Source organism: Lissotriton vulgaris, chromosome 8, assembly GCF_964263255.1.
Source record: "Lissotriton vulgaris chromosome 8, aLisVul1.2, whole genome shotgun sequence".
Lineage (NCBI taxonomy): Eukaryota > Metazoa > Chordata > Amphibia > Caudata > Salamandridae > Lissotriton > Lissotriton vulgaris.
The window spans coordinates 1,192,976,171-1,192,997,300 of NC_141696.1; the positions used below are offsets into that span (position 1 = coordinate 1,192,976,171).

At 47.4% G+C, this 21,130-nt stretch overlaps 1 protein-coding gene across 1 annotated transcript in view; it reads right to left on the minus strand.

Moving 5' to 3' along the window:
• The window catches only part of FREM2 (FRAS1 related extracellular matrix 2), a 639,092-nt gene that overhangs the window by 278,175 nt on the left and 339,787 nt on the right, over positions 1 to 21,130 (minus strand). Inside the window, exon 6 of the mRNA XM_086935067.1 lies at positions 5,869 to 6,120. Within this exon, the coding sequence (XP_086791193.1) occupies positions 5,869 to 6,120 (252 nt within the window). The remainder of the gene's footprint in view (positions 1 to 5,868; positions 6,121 to 21,130) is intronic.

Sequence of the window (21,130 nt, forward strand, 5' to 3'; positions counted from 1 at the left end):
GCGCAATCGCTGCAATTCTCTCTGGGGTCAATCTCCTTCCCTCCTTTGACAATAAGTGACCTAGATAGGTTACTTCTTGACAACAATATTGGAGTTTAGAAGGTGACACCTTGTGATTTAACTCACAGAGATGTTGCAGCAACGACACTGTAGCAATTTTGCAAATGTCCTGAGTATCAGCAGCCACCAATAAGTCGTCGACGTATTGGATTAAAGCCGCACCAACCGGCAACCTAAACGCATCTAGTTGACCCTTCAAAGCTTGACTGTAAATCGATGGACTTTCACAGTAGCCCTGAGGAGCGCGTTTGAACCGGAAGCTACGTCCACCAAGAGAGAAACCGAAAAGGTCCCTGCTCTCTTCGGCAATCGGGATGCTGAAAAACGCATTTTTCAAATCAATCACCGAAAACCATGAAGCCGTAGCTGGAATCAGAGTCAGTAGCGCCGTAATGTCAGGCACAACAGGGAATTGAGGAACCACAATTTTATTCACCTCCCGTAAATCAATAACAAAACGATAAACAGGCGGTTTGGTAGGATCAGTACGTTTAAGAATGGGCAGTACAGGACTATTGCACACGTTTCCCCGAGTTTCTTCAATGACATCTTTCTCGATCAAATCATAGATGATCGCTAACAAAGCTCGTTCACCATCCAGGGAGATACGATATTGGGGAATACGTGGCAATCGCACATTCGATTTCAACTGAACAACATAAGGGGAGATATCAAGTAGGCCCACGTCGTTTGGACCCGTCGCCCACAAAGATGCAGGAAGAGAACTCAATTCCGGTGGAAGCTTATCGAGGGACAAGTACATGGGAGAGACTACCCTCTCTCCTAACGTAAGCTTTATACCCGCAGGAGAACAATACAAAGTCGCATACAAGCGTTTAAGCAAATCCAGACCCAAAAGATTTTCACCACAACCAGTGGTTAAAATCAACGGAGCTTCGAGCTCACGAGGCCCAATTTTAAGGGGCAAAGGGCGCGAAACTGGATTGCTAACGGGGGCGCCAGAGAATCCAACAGATACATTTGTTAAGCCAGACAAAGGTGCGCCAGGGAGTTTCGAATGCATGATAGAACTTTTCGCTGCACCAGTGTCCAACAGAAAAGGCTCAACGACGCCCGATGTAGCAACTGCGACGTAAGGCCCTCTCTGATCAACCGGAACTGATACCACTCCCTCTCCTTGTCTTTGGCTGTCCTAGTAATTACTATCGTCAGTTCCCTGATCGACGTAATAATCGTCTACATTGTACTGCGCAGATCGTCCTTGCGATGATCCACGTTGGTCGAAACAATTATTAGAATTTGACGAGTTATCAGAACAGTCGTTCTGAGCACCACGACCTCTACCACGTGATGCGTGCTGTGCACCACCACGACCTTTTCTAGACGAATTACCACCACTACGGTCATTTAAAGCAGGACAATTGAATTTAATGTGTCCCTCCTGTCTACAATAAGCACATTGGTTGTACCCCAACGAAGATCTCTGAAAAGATGAATCATTACGCGGCTGCGATCGATTTGATTGCGACTGCGATCTATTCTGCTGAGGCGCATTCTGATTAGAACGCGGCGGATATGCTTGTTGTAACAACACTTTAGTTTTCAGCTCTTTCGTCTTTTTATCGGCACGGTCATTTTCCTCTTTTTCTCTATTTTCGTAATATTGTGCCGTAGCCAGAATCTGAGCTGAGGTAGAAACGGCCCATGAACTTTCTGAATTTTTCAATTTATTGCACAAGTCGGGCAATAAGTTCGATACAAATTTATCCACAAACAACCTCTGTCCACCCTCAGTACCCATATCCTGCCCACTATGATCGACGAATGTTTCCTCGAACCTCGTAAAGAAGTCTGAAACACTCTCATCTTTCTTCTGCTTACAGGCTGACAACTTGTCCCAATTTACCCTCATAGCTGGCATAAGCGTTTTCATTAACGTAATGATTCGCTGGGGAAGAAGTTCAATCAACTGATCGGGTTTAGTAGCAGCCACTTGTCCAGCGTCTGCCGCTGTAATGGCAGCCCAATCACCACCTAATTCATTCGCGTGATCTTGGTGACGAATCTTGGCCCATACCGGTTGCGGTACGACATTGCCAAACAACATGTCGATATCGGCCAGATTCATTATCGTAGCGTCTACGAGCTGCGATAATTCTTTGTAATACCCCGCAGGATTTTTGCGAGGATCAGGCAAAGTTTGTTTCACCTGAAGCACTTCCGATCGTTTCCAAGGGAGGTGTATCCACACTCTCTGGAAATGTGCTGGTATTGGAGCATTAGCATTAGTATTATCAGCGGGTACCCAAACTGGCGGAACTTCTCGCATAGGATATTGGCCAGACCCATCTCGTTGTTCAATGTCCTCAACGAACAATGCATGAGGAATAGGAGCGGGACGAAGAGATAGCAACCGTTCAATAGCACGTCGGACATTAGTGTCGACTATCAGTCCAGTTGCGAACTGAAGCCGGAGTTCAGACAGGGCGGTCAGCACCTCGTCAGGCGCATTGTCCGCTATCTGATCATGTAAGAACTTGCACATTTCATCAAACACATATCTCTGAGTAGGTATGTTGAATTGATCAAACGTTTCGAGGACAACACGAGGTGGATTTCTAACAGGGTTTATCATCCAACCCATCGCCATATTGTATAGCGCAACACGTTCTCTATTACCAGGAAGCTGGCTACGTCTCTGTGGACCATCAGAACCTGCAGACCCAAAAACAGGTCCGAGCGACTGAAAGAAGTTTGTCGCAAGGGGAGAATCACGATTACGAGTAGAAGGAGAAGAGTAAGACACAGGACTAACAAGAGAAGGAGTAGAGACGTTAGCAGCAACAGGGGTTAACAACACAGGAGCAGTAGCGTGAGCAGTAGCGGGAACAGGAGTATGTGGAAGCGGAGGAGCAGTAGGAATAGAAAGAGGCAAAGGAGCAGGAACAGTCGGAAGAGCAAGTGCAGGTTGAGGAACTGGTGGAACAGGTACGGCAGGGACCACAGGAGCTGCGGTACCCTGTACGTACGGAGGTGGCGACTTCATAAGATAGGACATTAAAGAATCCTCAACTGCCTCTTCCTTCTTATCCGACTCCGTAGACAAAACAGGATAGCATTTGTCTATGGACATACGCTGTAATCTCTCAAACACTTCCTTATCCTTATCCTCCTTATCACGCTGAAACTGCTCAGCTTTCTTCACTATAGTAGCAACAGTATCACGCTGACTACGTTTATTTTGTCTGATCTCTTTCTGTCGGGCTTCTTTGCGCCAGAACCGAAAGGCATCAAACATGGCCGGCCTTGATTTACGTTCGAACAACTTTATTTCCAAATTATCTAAGATCGACGCTTCGAAGCTACCGTGAGGTGGCCAACGAAGATCGCCGTCTTTCTTTGTATATTTGATCCAATAATCGTTAAAAGCAATCGGGCCTAGCCCATGTTTGCTATATAAGTCATATGTAGGAGTTCCAACCGGAGGTATCGGACACGAGTCCTCCAGCAGGGAATCCGCACCACAAGGTCTAAAGCAACTGAACAAAGTACTGCGACCAGGCATCTTGCACACTAGCCGAGTTTCACAAACTTCAAGGGTTACGGGATTTCGGGATTTACCAAGTCCCAGCAAAGAACTAAACCCTCGGTCTTTGGCGGCTGCAGTCGTCAAACAAATACAACAACAACAAAGTACGCTAGCAAAGTGTCACCGACAAAAACACTCACACAGCGTGTACAACAAAGACACCCGCTAAAGTGTCTACAACAAAAACACTCGCTAAAGTGTTTACAACAAAGACACTCGCTAAAGTGTCTACAACAAAGAACTCTGGGAGCGACCCACAAATACTTAACTCAAAGATCAATGGCGTCCTCAGGAAGGCCCGTCAATCGTCTCGCTATACCAAGGTCTACGCCAGGCGCCAAAACAGGTCTACAGTCAGGGTAGCAGTCCGTCGCAGCCGTTAGGAGGCGGGAATCTTCGCGGGAAAAGTCTTCGGGCCACTTATTTCGACAACAGGATCGATGAAGCGGGGTGCACCTTCCCTCGGAGATTTCACACGAAGTTCCTCACGATCGTCAGGCTTGGACCGGTACCACTGATGCAGCCCCACGTTGGGCGCCAACTGAAGGACTGGGTTCTTTGGACCCAGCGGTGCCAGGGCACAACACCTGAAACCTTCGTGGGTAACCTGCTCCGGCGTACAAATCACAGAGACACGGGACACTTCCTTCGGCGTCAAAGAGTCAAGGTTTATTTACTGCAGGGAACACAGAAGTCACAAGAAGTACATCGAGTGTAGTTCGGGGAGACTGCTTCAAATTGTATTTGTGGATCGCTCCTTTTATACAGTTTCTACCCATAGGATAACATGATACACAATAGTTTACAACCTGGTTCCCACAAGTCGCTCTCAGAGGGGTCGCTTAGATCACTTTGAAACACACAAGATCCGGAACATAAGTGCGGAAACATTTGGCGGTTCCCAACTGTAAAAACCCATCTTCCCACCATTAGCAAATTCCAATCAGCAGTAAAGTAGATCGAAACAGGAACGAAGACAGGTGCAGAGGAAGACGGAGACAGTGGGGAGATCGGAAAGGGTGTAAAAGGGGAGTGTCGAGAAGCACGAGATACAGGCATCAAAGGGACGTGCCTAATGAGATGCACAACTGAGACAATAAGCCCGTGCGGCAAGATGAGCCTCGAGCGGCGCCATCTGCCTTACAGTAGCATCCCCCTCGTCATAAAGACACTTTCAAAGAACATGTGTCTTCCGCAAATATCTTGGGAGTCCCAGGGTCGCGAAGCGGACAGCGTCCGTTCGCTGGCTACTTGAGGGCAAGAGACAAAATGGATGCCGTATCTAAGATGGAACCCGTGGGTACAGATGACAAACCCATATAACAAACGAACGGTTTAAGTTAGCACAGCGAAACTGCGCACACTTGCTAAACTCGTCATTTGCGGTTCATAGATACTAGACTCGACCATATTCGTGTGAGTCGAAAACACCACTTACAATTGTCACGGAACCTCATAGCGCAGTTCGAAAACACTGTACTGAGACAATTGACACAGTTCAATGTAATGTGGGAGGTATGACTGACAGTGGATTGTAAAAAAAATGATCTACAATGTGATGGTGTTGGGACAGGAATGTTCCCTGCACGGTGAACGAGCATGTACGCCTTCCCTGAGTGCCCAACTCTACATGAAACAGGTATCCTTATTTTAATTTTGGCCCTGGTATCACACTATTCTAGCAAGTGTGCATAGCCCAAGGCCTGCACAAGACAAAGCGAGCTTCAGGACCTCTCCTGAGGCCTGGACGGGCGCCCCAAGCGTGCCCTCAAAGTGGCCAGAGGACTTACTACCCCAGTCCTGAGTATAGCACATAAAGCAGTGGTAGCAGCGTACCATGTTTTGTGATCTTATAGTTGACAATAAAACCTTTTCATCGGTGTCAATGGGAGGGCAGGGTCTACTGACCCTCTTATGTTAAGCTCTGCGGTTATGGGACATCCAAACCCTGCACTCATCCCTTTAACTGAGAGTACCAGAGTTCTCCTCCTGCAGTTGGAGCAGGAATATTGCAATGAGCCTACTCCAGCACGAGCACTTGAGACTGGTTCTTTCCACATAAACACTGGGGGTAAGAAGAAAGGAGATGGCACATACGAACCTGTGTCCGATTCAAGCCTCGTCCAAAGACTACTGCGGATTGCAAATGGTAGGACCACACGGGCAGGAGAGAGCACTGGAGGAAGGGGGGGGTGTGGCGTACACGGGAGAATAAGGCATAAGATGGAATTCTAAAACATAAATCATTGCTTTCTTACCATCATGAGTGTCGGGGAGAATTGTTATCTGAGCAGATGGGAACTCCGAGCCAATCCTTCCACCCATTGGCATGCTCAAGGTGACGTTGAATGATTCCGCTTCCTCATACAGAGAGTCGTCGATGATGACCACGCGGCACATCTTCTCCTGTTCACCCCGGTCAAAGCGCAGAACGCTATTGTGGTCCTCAGTCCTGGATATGTAGTCAGAGTAAGACAGCACCGATGTTGGGACTGTCCCGACGGCTGTTCCTGTTAAGGACAAAAAAAGCAGTTTTATGCCTGAGATACCTCTTTTGTTAACTGGGAAATGACATCTTGAACAAGGTGGACATCTTTAGGCAAACACTTGATAAAAGGCCCAATGCACTGCTTGCGACTTTGCTATCTGTATTTTTCTGCCTAAGCCCCTATGTGATTCCGTGCAATGGTGGACACCTTCAGCACAAGTGCGGTCACCATGATAAAACGAGTGCATTGTGGCTTTTTTCAAGACCAGCTTTACCATAGCGAGTATTAGATTTTTATTAAAAGTGAACGTCAAGCACATACATAATTATTTTTAGCAGTTAACGCTGCTTGTCACTGATATCATTTCGAAGAGCACAAGGAAAATACTTAAGATTTTCACAAACAATCACGACTTGCCATTGTGCTGCGACACCCAGCACAATTAGAACAAAAGAACAATTGGGTTTCTACCTTTAAGCTTCATAAAATAATTGAATATATAGTTAATCTATTTTTGGTGGCACACAGACTCATCCATTTAATGCAAACTCAATTAAAACTCACACATCAATTTGCATTCACAATCACACCACATGTATTCACAAGGGTACACACATACATGCCCACAAATGCATTCACCTGAAATACACATGCATTCTTACATACACACATGCACACCCAAATCAAACTTACAGGCTGCAGCAGTGACCTCAGCCTCCAAGGTTCCTTGAGGATTAACCCTGCCGCCAGCCATTGACCAAAAGCAACTAACAGCTGACCTCACCGTACTCTGTGATGAGGAGTCACTGATTGTCACACAGCCCTGGGCACTTCGGGACTTAGAACTGAGTTGCCCAGGCCCAAGGCTTATCAGAGTCACTCCCCCTCATCATATGGGGGAGTCCTCCAAGTGCTTTGCCAGGCTTAGGTGGTCACTGCCACTGGGATATAACATTATCAGAGCAAGCACAAGGAGATGATGGACGGAGTGCTGAACATTGCAAACACTCACCCCCAGTCACAGATCTGGGTTGAATCCATCATCGTTCTTTAGCTCACTTTGCCACCCCAGTTCAGACACAGCCATGTGCAAATCAGTCTGACCCTGTGCCTCATGGGATCATTCCAGCCCGAACTGCCAAGCCATGTCTTCACTGGACTGGAAACAAGCAGCCTGGGACCGGTTTCTGGCTAACAGCCGTCATCAGCCAGGATAGCTTGAATCCAGTGGCAAAGTGAGCAAGTGACCCACGTCTGGACATACCCTGCCAACTTAGGGCAAACAAAGCAAACACAAGAAGATGATGGATGGAGTGCTGAACATTGCAAACACTCACCCCGAGTTACAGATCTGGGTTGAATCCATCATCGTTCTTTAGCTCACTTTGCCACCGCAGTTCAGACACAGCCATATAGTTGTGTCTGAGCTGGGGTGGCAAAGTGAGCTGAAGAACGATGATGGATTCAACCCAGATCTGTGACTGTCGGTAAGTGTCTGAAAAGTTTCAGCGCTACGTCCATCATCTCCTTGTGTTTGCTTTGTTCACCCTAAGTTGGCATGGTATGCCCAGACATGGGTCCCTTGCTCAATTTGGGACTGGATTCAAGCTAGCCTTGCTGATGAAGGCTGTTAGCCAGAAACCGGTCCCAGGATGCTTGTTTCTGGTCCAGGGAAGATATGGCTTGGCAGTTCGGGCTGGACTGTTCCCATGAGGCACAGGGTCAAGACTGATTTTCATATAGCTGTTTCTGAACTGGGGTGGCAAAGTGAGCTAAAGAACAATGATGGATTCAACTCAGATCTGTGACTGGGGGTGAGTGTCTGAAAAGTTTCAGCGCTCCGTCCATCATCTCCTTGTGTTTGCTATTTACCATCTTCAGCCCAGCAAAGTTCAGCTCAGTCCACCAGGTGCCTGCCCAGTCAGAGCATGTACAGCCCCTGGCTGCCTGACCTACCATAAAGAGTCATCAATGCCACAAAACCCTTTCTCTTAGACGAAAAATCTGTCGGTATTCTTTTTTCCAGCAAGGATGTCAACCATCAGTTTCTACTGCCACACTACCCCTTCCACTAATAGTTTATCTCTGGGGGTGTTTTACCGCACCTCGTCAAATTTTCTTTCAAAACTTTTTCAATCTTCAATTGACAGTCACACAGAGCAAAAAGGATGTCTGGACCAACAATTTGCTAGGTATATCAACAAGAAATTGAAGTGAAAAAAATGTGTAGAGAACAAAATAACCCCTCAAGGGCGCACCACCATCGGGGTAACTGGCAGGTACTCACCAGATTGGGCCCCTTTTCTCATCATAGGTAGTCATTTTGTTCACAAAAAGAAAAGTGTCCCAACATAACAAAAAAATGTAAATTGTGCAGTAGAGCGATAACTTTCACTCCACTCGTGACAATTAGTGATTAAAATCAACAGGCACATGTCTCTCGCAACTTTATTCTTAATTCTTAGGCGTGGTCTGTTGAATTAAAAAGGCCGGTAGCCAACCCCACATACCATTACTCCATTGCCAACATGTTTATCTGCCTCAAACGTTCCGGCAAGTTCGTCAGGGCTAGACACCTTGTCACAGCACCAATGTTGGACACCTCGTACTCTATGACTGTCAAATTGAAAGAATAATGTAAACAACCCACTTACTAAAAACACCCAAGGCATCACTCTCCAAATACACCTCACTTAATTATCATGCCCATGATAGTTACCCTCTGACAGCTCACATCGCTCATACCAGCTTTATCACAAACTCCTCATGTGAGTCCTCTTTATTGATTGCCCATGCGATTGTTTCATCAATCTGGAAGTCTCAAATAAAAAGATTGTCACAGACTTCATTTCAAAACGGCATTAGCCCACACACTTTGCGACCAACACACCACCCTATAGGGACTCTTGGTGCGCGAGCCCTGATATCTATATCTGAAACGCACTACAGAGTCAATACGGCATTCATCATCTCTACTCTTTCTCTCAAACAGTAGGCGTACAATGATCATCCTATGATTTTACTGTTGTGATCTTGGGCCCTCGAAACAATTTGGGATGTACCATCCGCAAAACCCCTTAACCGTGCACCAACCAGTGGATGGACTATTAACTTTGTTTTTTTTTTTTAATTTTTTATTTCGAACAAGAAAGGAAATAGACACATCCGGCATCATGCATTCATAAACAACTAACAGATTGGACAGATACTTTAACAGGATAGACTTGGGCCTCATAGAGGAGAAGGAATTCGTCAAAAATCAGTCTGTTACTACTCGTAGTCAGGGAGTCCGTGAGAACTTCAGCCGCACAAAAACGCTCCCTCCTAGATGGATAGTCCCAATGTATCTTTTCCCGGAATAGTATAATCACCAAGGAGGGAGAAGACGACCACAAGATGGAAGAAGAGCCAACAACAAAAGTCTCCGGGAGGGGAACGTCTTTCAATACATCCAAAGTCAATAGTGATGGAAGGCTTAGCGATAAGCTCACGACCTCGGGAATAAAGTCCTCCAGAGCACCATCCGAGGGTTTCAACACTTGTTCCCTCACGAGGTCCTCGCCCAGAATCAAAATGGCCGTGGCTTGAATCGCTGCAGATTGCAGTTTCAACAGTGGGGTAGGGTCCGGTTCCACAACCAACATCTCAGATAGGCTTATATCCCCATGTGCGAATGAAACGCACCGATCTCTGCCAATATTGTCCTCAGTAATGGCTCATGCTCCGTTCGATCCATAATCTCTCGCCCCGGTACCAATCATAATCACCTCCCCCGGTGAATCTGGTATCTCCGGGGGAACAAACAGGATCACGAACGGGCAGCTGCGGAGGGTGACTAATCTTTATCTGTGGCCGCGGACCGCTCGTCAACGCCCGTGGCCGGGACCCCGACCCACCAAACCCCGGCAGGGGCCAATACCGGGTCCGCGGGATGGGGACCCCCACCCACAGTCAATAGCAAGCCAAGTCACTCCTCCCTTGATGCTGAGCAATGGAAACGATCGCCGCCAAATTTGGGCATAAAAGAACGCTCCACTTCGATTGACCGGACCCTGCCTGGATCACTCGGCCGATGTTGTTGAACTGCAACCCGGCCATGCAGATACTCGAGGCCCCGGCTTCCCCACTGGACTAGGCCACAATCTTCAACTCGATGCAACGCCGTCAAACAAGCCGATAAAAGTTTCAGGATTTCACTTTGGAGTGCGGAACAGTTAATCCACACAGAGGATCTTGTGGCAGGATACGGAGGTCGGCGGAGCCGGGAGCCTAAGCAGCCATCTTGTTTGCCAGCGTAGCTCCTCCTCCAACTATTAACTTTGTTGACCATCTCTAAATAACTCTCTTTCGGCCTTTCCCACTTTAAAAATAAATAAAATAGATTCGCTTTATCCAGTGTGACCCGGCTACCCCACTCCTCACCGTGTGAAGCCTCACAGAGCACGCCGTCTCCTCCTGTATTCTGAGTGTTCTCTACCCTGTATGTTAAACCCAGGCGGCGTAAGGACGCTCAGCCACGCGACCCACGAGACCTGCGTCACCGTCGTGGGCCACCATTACAGTTTGGGCAAGTATCGGGAATTTCCAATGCATCACCCGGCAGATCCCTGTGGCCAGAACTATGGTTGTTTTCAAATGCCGAATTCCCAATTCGAGTCCGCATAACCATACTGAAAATGCGCAAATGTTAAAAAATCACACATTTATTTTTACATTCCACCATGTTTTGTAATAAGGACACAAAAGCAACCCCAGGGCCATGAATCAATGCACTTTATGCCTCGGACCTGCATGTCAGACCGAAATAAAATTACTCCAGGCGGCTCCCTATCAGTGACAGGAGTAAGTTAAGCACCATTGAGGTGTACCAAGCAACACAAATGTATGTGCCCTTTCTGCGCCCGAAAGTGGTATGAATATTAGATGTCAAACAAGAATACGGTCCAACACATCACAGCAAAAATGCCTGGAAGGGGGTTTTGAATGTACCTTAACAAATCAAGCGTCACCCGCCAAAGATATCAAATATCATTCACTTTCATAGTTTTTGGTTCCAATAATATTTCAGGAATTACAAAATCCCTTGTTCAAGGCAGGGGGTCACAAGACCAGAACCCTGGCAGACATCAAAGAGCACTGAAGCATAAAGCAGGGCAAAAAGCCATGTTAGTTAGCCATATTACTTAACCCTGTTCCAATAATTTCATTTAGGCCACATTGGTCGTTTTTCTCCTGGTAAATCCAACGTGCTTCTTTAGAAAGAAGCACGTTCTCAATGTTTTATGTTGTACCCTTCACTCTCTCAAGGACCACCCAGGTGAATTTATGCTTCTCAATGAAACAGTGCTGTACCAGCTTGGTCGTGAGCTTCCCCACCCTTTTGGTGCTGAGATGTTTTTGCACCCTAATCTTTATCTTTTGCGATGTAAGCCCAATATACTGCAGGCCACATTCACACAGCAGTCGATACACCACGTTAGTAGTATTACAATTGCTGAAATGATTGAGAAACCACTCTTTACCGGATGACAAAATCACGCTGGTGCTTTTCTTAGTTAGAGGGCACACAGAGCAAGAGCCACATGGATAGTGCCCGTTGGGAATGGTAGTTTTGCTCATGTGTCCTTCAGTGTCTTCACACGTATGGACAAGCTTGTCCTTTAGATTACTGGATCTCTTGAAAGCAAACCTGAGAGGTGGCATATGAAAATCCTTATTTGATAGAAGGGACCAATGTTTGCGGATCGATTGTCTGATCTTGGTCGCAATAGGGTCAAAAGTCATAACCACCGGAACGCAGTCTTCTCTCTTTTTCACATTCTCTTCCTAAAGACCACTGCGTGGAGTGCGGCCAGTTACCCCGATGGTAGTGCACCCGTCAGGGGTTATTTTGTTCTCTACACATTTTTTCACTACATTTTCTTGTTGATGTACTGTGCAAATTGTTGGTCCAGACATCTTTTTTAGGGCTCGCCTTTCCTATTCCGCAGGAATAGGAAAAAGAGCCCTAATGCAGCTAAACCACTACTTAACGCCAAGGGCTCTCACCAAAAGCGGATTTTGGGAAGTGCACGCCTCGTGCACGACCATGCCTGAGCCTTCTGCCTATCAGCCTGCCCGTTCTCCTCCCCTAATTATTCACTTCACTTATTCACGGCTCGTTAAAGGCTCTGCTCCCCGCCTGCACTTCACGGCCGCCAGGCCATGCCCCTGTCGCTTCATCTGCTTGCCTTCTGTCCCTCAATCTCCCTGTGACTCCCCCCTCACCTCTCCCACTCCACTGCTTCAGGCCCCCACCATTTGCTCAGGACATTGCTTGTTTTCACGGCTGTCAGGCCGTGAGCTACATCAAAGGGTTCGGCTCCCCGCCCCCTGCTTCACGGACACTTTCTGCTGCTTGTTTCCATGTGTTTGTAAAGGGTATTTTTTAATTTTGCCCAGGTTTCTGTGTTACTACTTTTCACTGGACTTCTCGTCATGCTTTACTTTTCTTGCCCATCTTGTTCCGCTTATCCGATCCCCCCAATGTCATTTTTTTGCAGGAATCATTATAACATAATTTTTTAATTGGTTCCGTGCGTGTGGAGCCTTGCATTCCACACGCGCCAGCTTTCATCTATGAGCCCAGAGCCCAGACGTAACCTCCACGCTGGGATCAGCCTTCCACTAAGATGACGGACTGACTCTGTGGTCCTGCCTTGTTCTGTCTTGAAATGCTCCACATACTAACTATTTTTGCGGATTGCTGAGGGATACAAATCGGTTTCTCATCCTGAAGGAAATAACACCATAGATCGGCACAGAATTTAACTACCTAGTCAGCTCCTGTGGGGAAGATATTACAGGCAGGATTTCTCTTGCGCCCTGCAGTGCACCCGTTGTCTATCCTGCAGCAGCGTGTACAGCTTCTGATGGAACAATGTATAAGAAAGAGAAAATGGGTTTCTCTGTTAACTGATTATCTTTTATCACCTCTGCAGTCTGTACAAACACCTGAGCATGCCCAGCACCACTACGCGACATCGTCCCCAGCCCTTGGCCCACCACACCACGTGACCTCGTCCCCAGCCCTCTGCTTACACACCTGATTCAGACCACTGCTTCTGGCAACTGTCTAAATCCTGCTGATCGTTTGTACTTATTTGAGCAGTTACTTAAAATTCCAAAGATTAAAACTGTGTTATTTTGGCACTCTACAAAATGACTAAATACATTGTTAAAAAAATCACTTTATATTTCTTCTGGGAGCATGGACGTGTTGTACCTGTAATAGGAAAAGAAGAGAACCAGTGAAAGCCGAAGCACAGAGATGCTGGAAACTCGATTATATGCAAAGTGGTATCGTTGATCCAAACTAGATTTGAAAGACACGGGTGGCCTCTACTGTTGAGAATGCACAAAGGAGCATAACGCATTTAAAAAAAAAAGCAACATTTAGGATGTTTGTTAACTCAAGCGCTGAGCTCAGTCGTGTCCAGAGGAGCAGCGCTCAGTTCTTGCACAGAAGCGGTGATGGTTGTCAGAGAGCTGAGGTCAGAAAGGGGAAACTGCAGTTTTTGCTCTGCTCTGTGTCACTGTGCGCGGTATTGTTAATAAATAGCACAAACCATCCTGCCGTTACCGAGGATGATGCTTCAATAATCTTCTAGGTAGAGCTATTGCGAAGTTAACCACCGCCAAATGGTTTTTCTAACAATTTGTGATAAAGCCTGCCGCTCACTCCGTAAACAGTGCTAACTGGTTTGTGTCCGTCATGAAGCAATAGAGGTGTCTGATGCTGAATGAAGATTCAAGTCCTATTTCTGTGATGCTCTTCTTGCCCAGGCAACAGTATGTTTATGATTCAGTCCCCAGTGTTAAAAGTCATGAAGCCGTTTAAGCTCTGTGGTGTTAACATCCCTGACCACACTTTCTGTGTTAATGCTTTACTGTGGCATTCTCTGACGGTGAAACCTTGTTTACACTTTTGAGGACAGCAATGCCTTTAGACCCACTCCGGTTTGTATGAGCACAGGCCTTTCATTCCACCGGGCATTTACCTTGGGGCCACATCTTTCGCGCACGCCGCCTCTGCTGCCAGGCTTCAGCACACCAGGCTGCACACCCTCTCACCCCCAGTGACTTCATCCGCGCCCACTTCACACGCACTCTGCAGGTCATAAACAGGACCATCTGCTCCACTACCAGCGCTGCATGACCTTCTTCAAAGCCAGCTTGTTATACATTTGCAGTGGTTGCATCCCTTCTTCCTCAGCTTGCTTAGCTGGCAGAATGTTGTTGCAGCGATGACTAGGAGTTGATTATAGTGAGCTTTTTTATTTCAGTTAAACAATGAAGTAACATTCATTCTGCCTAGATTCAGGATGCAGGCTGCCTCCCTGCCAACATTTTAGGCATCCCTGTATTTTAAGCCTGCTTTTTATTTTTTTAATTATCAGAACAAAGAGCATATAAGCTAAACATGTAAACTATAATAATTGCAGTGTTTTTCTACTGCTTAATTTGAAAGGGAACGTGCTGGTGCTATTATCAGACAGCAATTGTCTGCTGCTGCTGAGCGCCACAACTCACCAGTTTATATGTAGCATTGTGATCTCTATTTATTTTGAGACGGAAATGTGCTGTGGCTTTGGACATGCAGCATCTTCATGCCAAATATTTTTGTAGGTTAGCCTGTCTAAAAAGACGACCATAGACCTGTTTTACCCCACCCTTGCTATTTACCAAGCTTTAACGACAAACATAGCGATTTACTTAGCCTTTCCAATGAGTGCAAATGCATCTGTGCCCAGCTACTTTGAACAAGTTAAACATGCCTGAAGTATTCTTTTAGGGACTAACAGCGCTTAAGAGAAAATACACATGACCAAAAAAGTACACCTACAGAGGAGCTACACTACAACAAAAAATGATGTGTACCTACAAACACGTGGCTACCGCCGCTTTCATAGTGCCTAATTTGCAGAATATAAAGGTTCGGCTCTTTAATGAGGCAGCAGCTTTACACGGTGTGTGTTTTGTTTACCCTGCTTAACACAAAGCTCACGAACAGTTCAAATGGGGAGGGGATAGTGTTTAAAGGTTAAACTTGCATATGTGCACATTTTTAAAACATGTTTAATTGTGTAATGGTAATGTATAACCTCTAATTGTAGACGGAGCACTTAATATCTCCTCACACACGCAGAATATATATGAAGGAAACTGGATTTATGCTATTTATTGCATTCTGTCTGGCTATAAATATGTGGGTAAAGTCGCCTACTAGTGCTTAATTTGTCTCAAATGGAGAGCCGGTGTTTTCTATAGGCAGCACTATTACATTAGGGCGTTTTAGTTTGCAAGCCAGCTTTTAAAGTCTTAATCTGCTCTCTTTTTTTTTTTTTTGAAGGGATTTGTATAGCGCTCGTACACCTGGCGGTTTCTTGGCGCTCACTGGTAACAGCTACTCAGTCGGTCGGAAAAAGGGGAAAGGTGAAAAGATTCAGGATGGGAAGGCTTGGGTAAAGATGAAGGTCTTGAGATTTCTACGGAAGAGGGGGTATTGAGTGCAGGTTCTGAGGGACAGTGGGAGAGAGTTCCAAAAAGCTGGGCCAGTGGTAGCAAATTTGGAACCACCCCATTTCTTCCTTTTGAAACGGGTGACCACGAGAAGGTGGTGGGAGGAGGATCGGAGGTCTCGTGAAGGAGTGTAGGATTGGATAGCTGAGTTGATGAAGGAAGGGGCGGAGCCTGTCCTGGCTTTAAAGATAGTGCAGCCGAGCTTGAATAAGACGCGCTGCCGGACAGGGAGCCAATGGAGGGAACGGAGAAGGGGAGTAACATGGTGTGATTTAGAAAGGTTAAAAACCAGCCGAGCGGCCTGGTTTTGAACCAGCTGGAGGCGCCTCATGAGGTAGTCAGGCATGCCATGGTAGAGGACATTGCCATAATCTAGGCGGGATGTCACTATGGCCAGAAGAATTAGTTTGAGCGCGTCTGGGGCGAAAAATCGTGAGACTCTGCGGATAGCCCTGAGTGAAAGAAAGGCTGATGACACCACAGCAGAGACTTGGGAGTGTAAGGAGAGTTGGTTATTGATTTTGAAACCGAGGGTTTTGACGGAGGATACGGGAGTGGGTGGGGGACCTAATGATGGGGGCCAGAAGGAGGAGGACCAGGGACTGGAGCAACCACCTGTCAACACCAACTCCGTTTTATCGGGGTTGAGCTTCAGGTGGTTGAAGTTCATCCAGTCCTGGATAAAGGTCATGATGGACTGAACCTTAGACATGGACTCTGGGGCAGAGGAAAGGTGGAAGATGAGCTGGAGATCATCTGCATAGTTGTACACAGAGACCTCCAGCTGCTGTAAAGCAAAGATAAGGGGGGCGATGTAGAGATTAAATAAAAGGGGGGATAGTGAGGAACCCTGGGGGACACCGCACTGGATGGGTAAAGATTCCGCAGAGTACTCTCCCAGACGAACCGCCTGAGTCCGACCGCTCAAGAAGGAGCATAGCCATAATAGGGCTGTTCCTCGGATTCCCGCCGCCTCGACCCGTGAAAGTAAGATGGTATGGTCCACGGTGTCGAATGCGGCGGAAAGGTCTAAGAGGATCAGGGCCTGATGTTGATCGGTGTCCATTCCTTGTCGGAGGTTATCCAGGACTGATGTAATGACGGATTCGGTTGAGTGGGCTGGGCGGAAGCCAGCCTGTCTTGGGGCCAAGACACCATGACTTTCCACGAAGTCACTCAGTGTTTTGACCACGTGTCGTTCCAATACCTTTGCCAGGAAAGGCAAGAGGGAGATTGGACGAAAGTTGGCAGGGTCGGAAGGGTCCGCTCCAGGTTTTTTTAGGATCGGTACGATCACTGCCGATTTAAGTGCTGGGGTAATGCCCTGAGCCAGTGAACTATTGAGGAGCACTAAGGGTGGTGAGGGGCAGAAGGTGTAAATCTGCTTTAAGATGTAAGCAGGGCAAGGGTCCAGCGGGGAGCCAGACTTGACCAACGGAAGAATGGAGAGAAATGAGTCGGTCGATAGGGGGGGAATTGAGTCCAGACTTGCGGTGGCTGGAGGACGTCGGTGGTCAGTGAAGGTCGGGGGTGGGGGGGGGAATTTTAATTTTAATTTTACTGATTTTATCTAGGAAGAAGTGATTAAGGGAGTCGCATAGTGATTGAGAGGGTGATGGTTTTAGTGCAGCTCTGTCGGAAAAGGCGAGGTCTTGGATGATAGAAAAGATTTCCCTCGGCCGGTTCTCCGCTAGTTGGATTTTAGAGGAGAAATAGTCTTTCTTAGTGTCTAATCTGGCTTTCTTGTACTGAGTGAGAAGTTCAGTATACCTGGTTTTAGCAGTGGGGCAGTAGTTTCGTCTCCATTGTCGTTCGGCTTGGCGAAGAACGAGTTTTAGGTTCTTTAGATCGTCTGAGAACCAGCGGTTTGCATCTTTAGGGCGTTTGGTTGCGATGCGTTTTAGAGGGGCGACGGTGTCGCACCCAGCTCGTAGCCAATTGGTGATGGCATCTGCCTGGCCAGAAGAGGGTAGCACAGTCAGGTCGGGGCTGGAAGAAGAGAGGAGGGTCGATAGTGCTTCGATGTCGACACGATTCCATGAGCGCGCCCAGACGTTCCTCGTAGGAGTGGGCTTGGGTGGTGGAACGGGGGCTAGGGATAGGGTGATCAGTGAGTGATCCGACCATGGACATGGAGAGATGGAGAGAGAGCTGACCGGGCAATCGCGTTGCCAAATCTGGTCCAGGATATGACCCAACCTGTGTGTGGGAGTATTGACGACAGAAGTGAAGTTGAGCGACTGAAGAGAGTCTGAGAATTCCTTGGACGTGGCGCATTCCGCAGGGTCGGAGGGCCAGAAGTTGAAATCTCCCAATACAATGATGGAAGAATGGTTAACAACCAAAGTCGCCATTAGGTCTTGAAAACAGGGGAGGAACGTTTGAGGGGTAGACGGGGGTCGGTACACGAGGACACAAGTCAGAGGGGGAGAAAAGGAAAGGGATCGAACCACTAAACAATCTGAGGTACCCATAGAGGGGGAGGCTAGGGGGTGAAAAGTGAGCTCCTTACGTGCGATAAGGGCTACTCCTCCGCCAGGCCTGCCCGAGGGGCGGTCGGCTCGAATGGCATAATAGGTCGGGGGGAGTATCGCCAGCAGGGAGGGGAGAGAACTGTCTGAGAACCAGGTCTCAGTCAGAAATAATAAATCCGGTTGATGGGATTCCAGTAGAGTGAAAAGATCAAGCTGGTGTTTTACTGCTGATCGTGTGTTTAGGTACATAGCTGTTATTGCTGAAGGGGGGGGGGACGTTCTGGAGCGAGCTCGAGGAAGTGGTCTTTAGGGGCGAGGACAGAATGTTAGTGTGGACTGACTCATGTACAGTTAGTAGTCCAAGGTCAGAAATACGAGCTAAGGTAGCGGCGGGTAGAGTCCACTTACCTTGCTGAGCAGTGAGTTGCGCATGGGAGTATTGAATGCGAGGAGCAGGGTGTATGGCCTCGGGCCTCGGTCGGTCGCGGACGGGCGCAGACGGGCTTTCCTTAGGCGCGCCTTCGGCGCGCAAACGTCGCGCCCGCTGCGCTCGTCCGCTGCGCTTCCTATGGAGGCACATACTTATAGGATAGTAAGTAGATGGGCGGTGGGCGTGGCCTATCAGTCGGCCGTGGCGCTGTCAATCGCTTTGCGCGCCGGTTTGACAACAGCGGAGGGTCCGCTTCTGTCTGGCATAGGCTTGGGGTAAGAGTGCAAGTTTTAAAATCACAAGATTACACAATGAGCAAGTTTTAAAAAAATACGAGCGCTCTCCCGGCTTTCCGCCTCAGGAGCAGCGTGTCAGCAGTATGGGACGCTAGTGTTCAGCGTCGCTTTTATTCTGTGGGCGGTGGGCGTGGCCTCCGAAGGGGGCGTGGCCTATCAGTCGGCCGTGGCGCTGTCAATCGCTTTGCGCGCCGGTTTAACAACAGCGGAGGGTCCGCTTCTGTCTGGCATAGGCTTGGGGTAAGAGTGCAAGTTTTAAAATCACAAGATTACACAATGAGCAAGTTTTAAAAAAATACGAGCGCTCTCCCGGCTTTCCGCCTCAGGAGCAGCGTGTCAGCAGTATGGGACGCTAGTGTTCAGCGTCGCTTTTATTCTGTGGGCGTGGCCTCCGAAGGGGGCGTGGCCTATCAGTCGGCCGTGGCGCTGTCAATCGCTTTGCGCGCCGGTTTAACAACAGCGGAGGGTCCGCTTCTGTCTGGCATAGGCTTGGGGTAAGAGTGCAAGTTTTAAAATCACAAGATTACACAATGAGCAAGTTTTAAAAAATACGAGCGCTCTCACGGCTTTCCGCCTCAGGAGCAGCGTGTCAGCAGTATGGGACGCTAGTGTTCAGCGTCGCTTTTATTCTGTGGGCGGTGGGCGTGGCCTCCGAAGGGGGCATGGCCTATCAGTCGGCCGTGGCGCTGTCAATCGCTTTGCGCGCCGGTTTAACAACAGCGGAGGGTCCGCTTCTGTCTGGCATAGGCTTGGGGTAAGAGTGCAAGTTTTAAAATCACAAGATTACACAATGAGCAAGTTTTAAAAAATACGAGCGCTCTCCCGGCTTTCCGCCTCAGGAGCAGCGTGTCAGCAGTATGGGACGCTAGTGTTCAGCGTCGCTTTTATTCTGTGGGCGGTGGGCGTGGCCTCCGAAGGGGGCGTGGCCTATCAGTCGGCCGTGGCGCTGTCAATCGCTTTGCGCGCCGGTTTAACAACAAGAATAATTTTAGAAATATATACACAGCATAAATAATTGAGAACTTAAATGGAACTATATTTTTTTTATAAGTAAGGCTAAATATTTTGTGCTTTAAACTAGTTTATATTTAGAATTGCGCTATCCCTGCTTATTTTGTGATGGGAAAGTGCTGATGCTCTAATCTTGCAGCAGCTTTACCCAATCATTTTTGTAGTTTAGCCTGTGTAAAAAACGTACATAGATGTTTTTTACCCCTCACTTGATGCAACACATTTGTATACATTGTTCTATATATGTGCCTCACCACTATTGTGTATCTTACAACTCACACATATATCATCTTACCACTCAGTGCCACGCCACATAATTACACTGCAGTCAATGCGACATACATTCCAAATACCCCTCAGTGCCATATAATTCCATGCCACATAATTACACTGCACTCAATGCAACATACACTACAAATACCACTCAGTGCCACATAATTACATGCCACATAATTACACTGCACGCAATGCGACATACACTTCAAATCCCACTTAGTGCCACATAAATACACGCCACATAATTACACAGCACTCAATGCAAAATACACTCCAAATACCACTCAGTGCCAGATAATTACACACCACATAATTACACTATACTCAATGCAGCACACACTCCACACCATACCACTCATGTCCACATAATTATATGCTACATAATTACACTGGACTCAATGCAACATACACTCCAAACAATACCACTCAGTGCCCTATAATTATAAGCTGCATAATTACACACCTCATACTTACACTCTACTCAATGCAACATAAATACACTTTATCTATCTATCTGTCTATCTATCTATCGCCCTCACTCTATCTCTCTATCTATCGCACTCACTCTATCTATCGCCATCACTCTATCTATCTATTGATCGCCCTCACTCTATCTATCTGTCTATCTATCGCTCTCACTCGTTCTATCGCCCTCTCTCTATCTATCGCCCTCCCTCTATGTATCACCCTCACTCTATCTATCGCCCTCACTCTATCTATTGCACTCACTCTATCTATCTATCGCATCACCACAGCATCACTCAGCACCACCACAACATCACTCAGGGGCACCACAACATCACTATGCGCTACCACAGCATCACTGAACGCCACTGCATCAAACATCACTATGCGCTACCACAGCATCACTGAACGCCACAGCATCACTCGTCGCCACCACTACATCACTCAGCGCCACCACAGCATCAATCTGTGCAACCATTCAACAACAACTGGTTCAAATATGTTCTCTCAATGTTTAA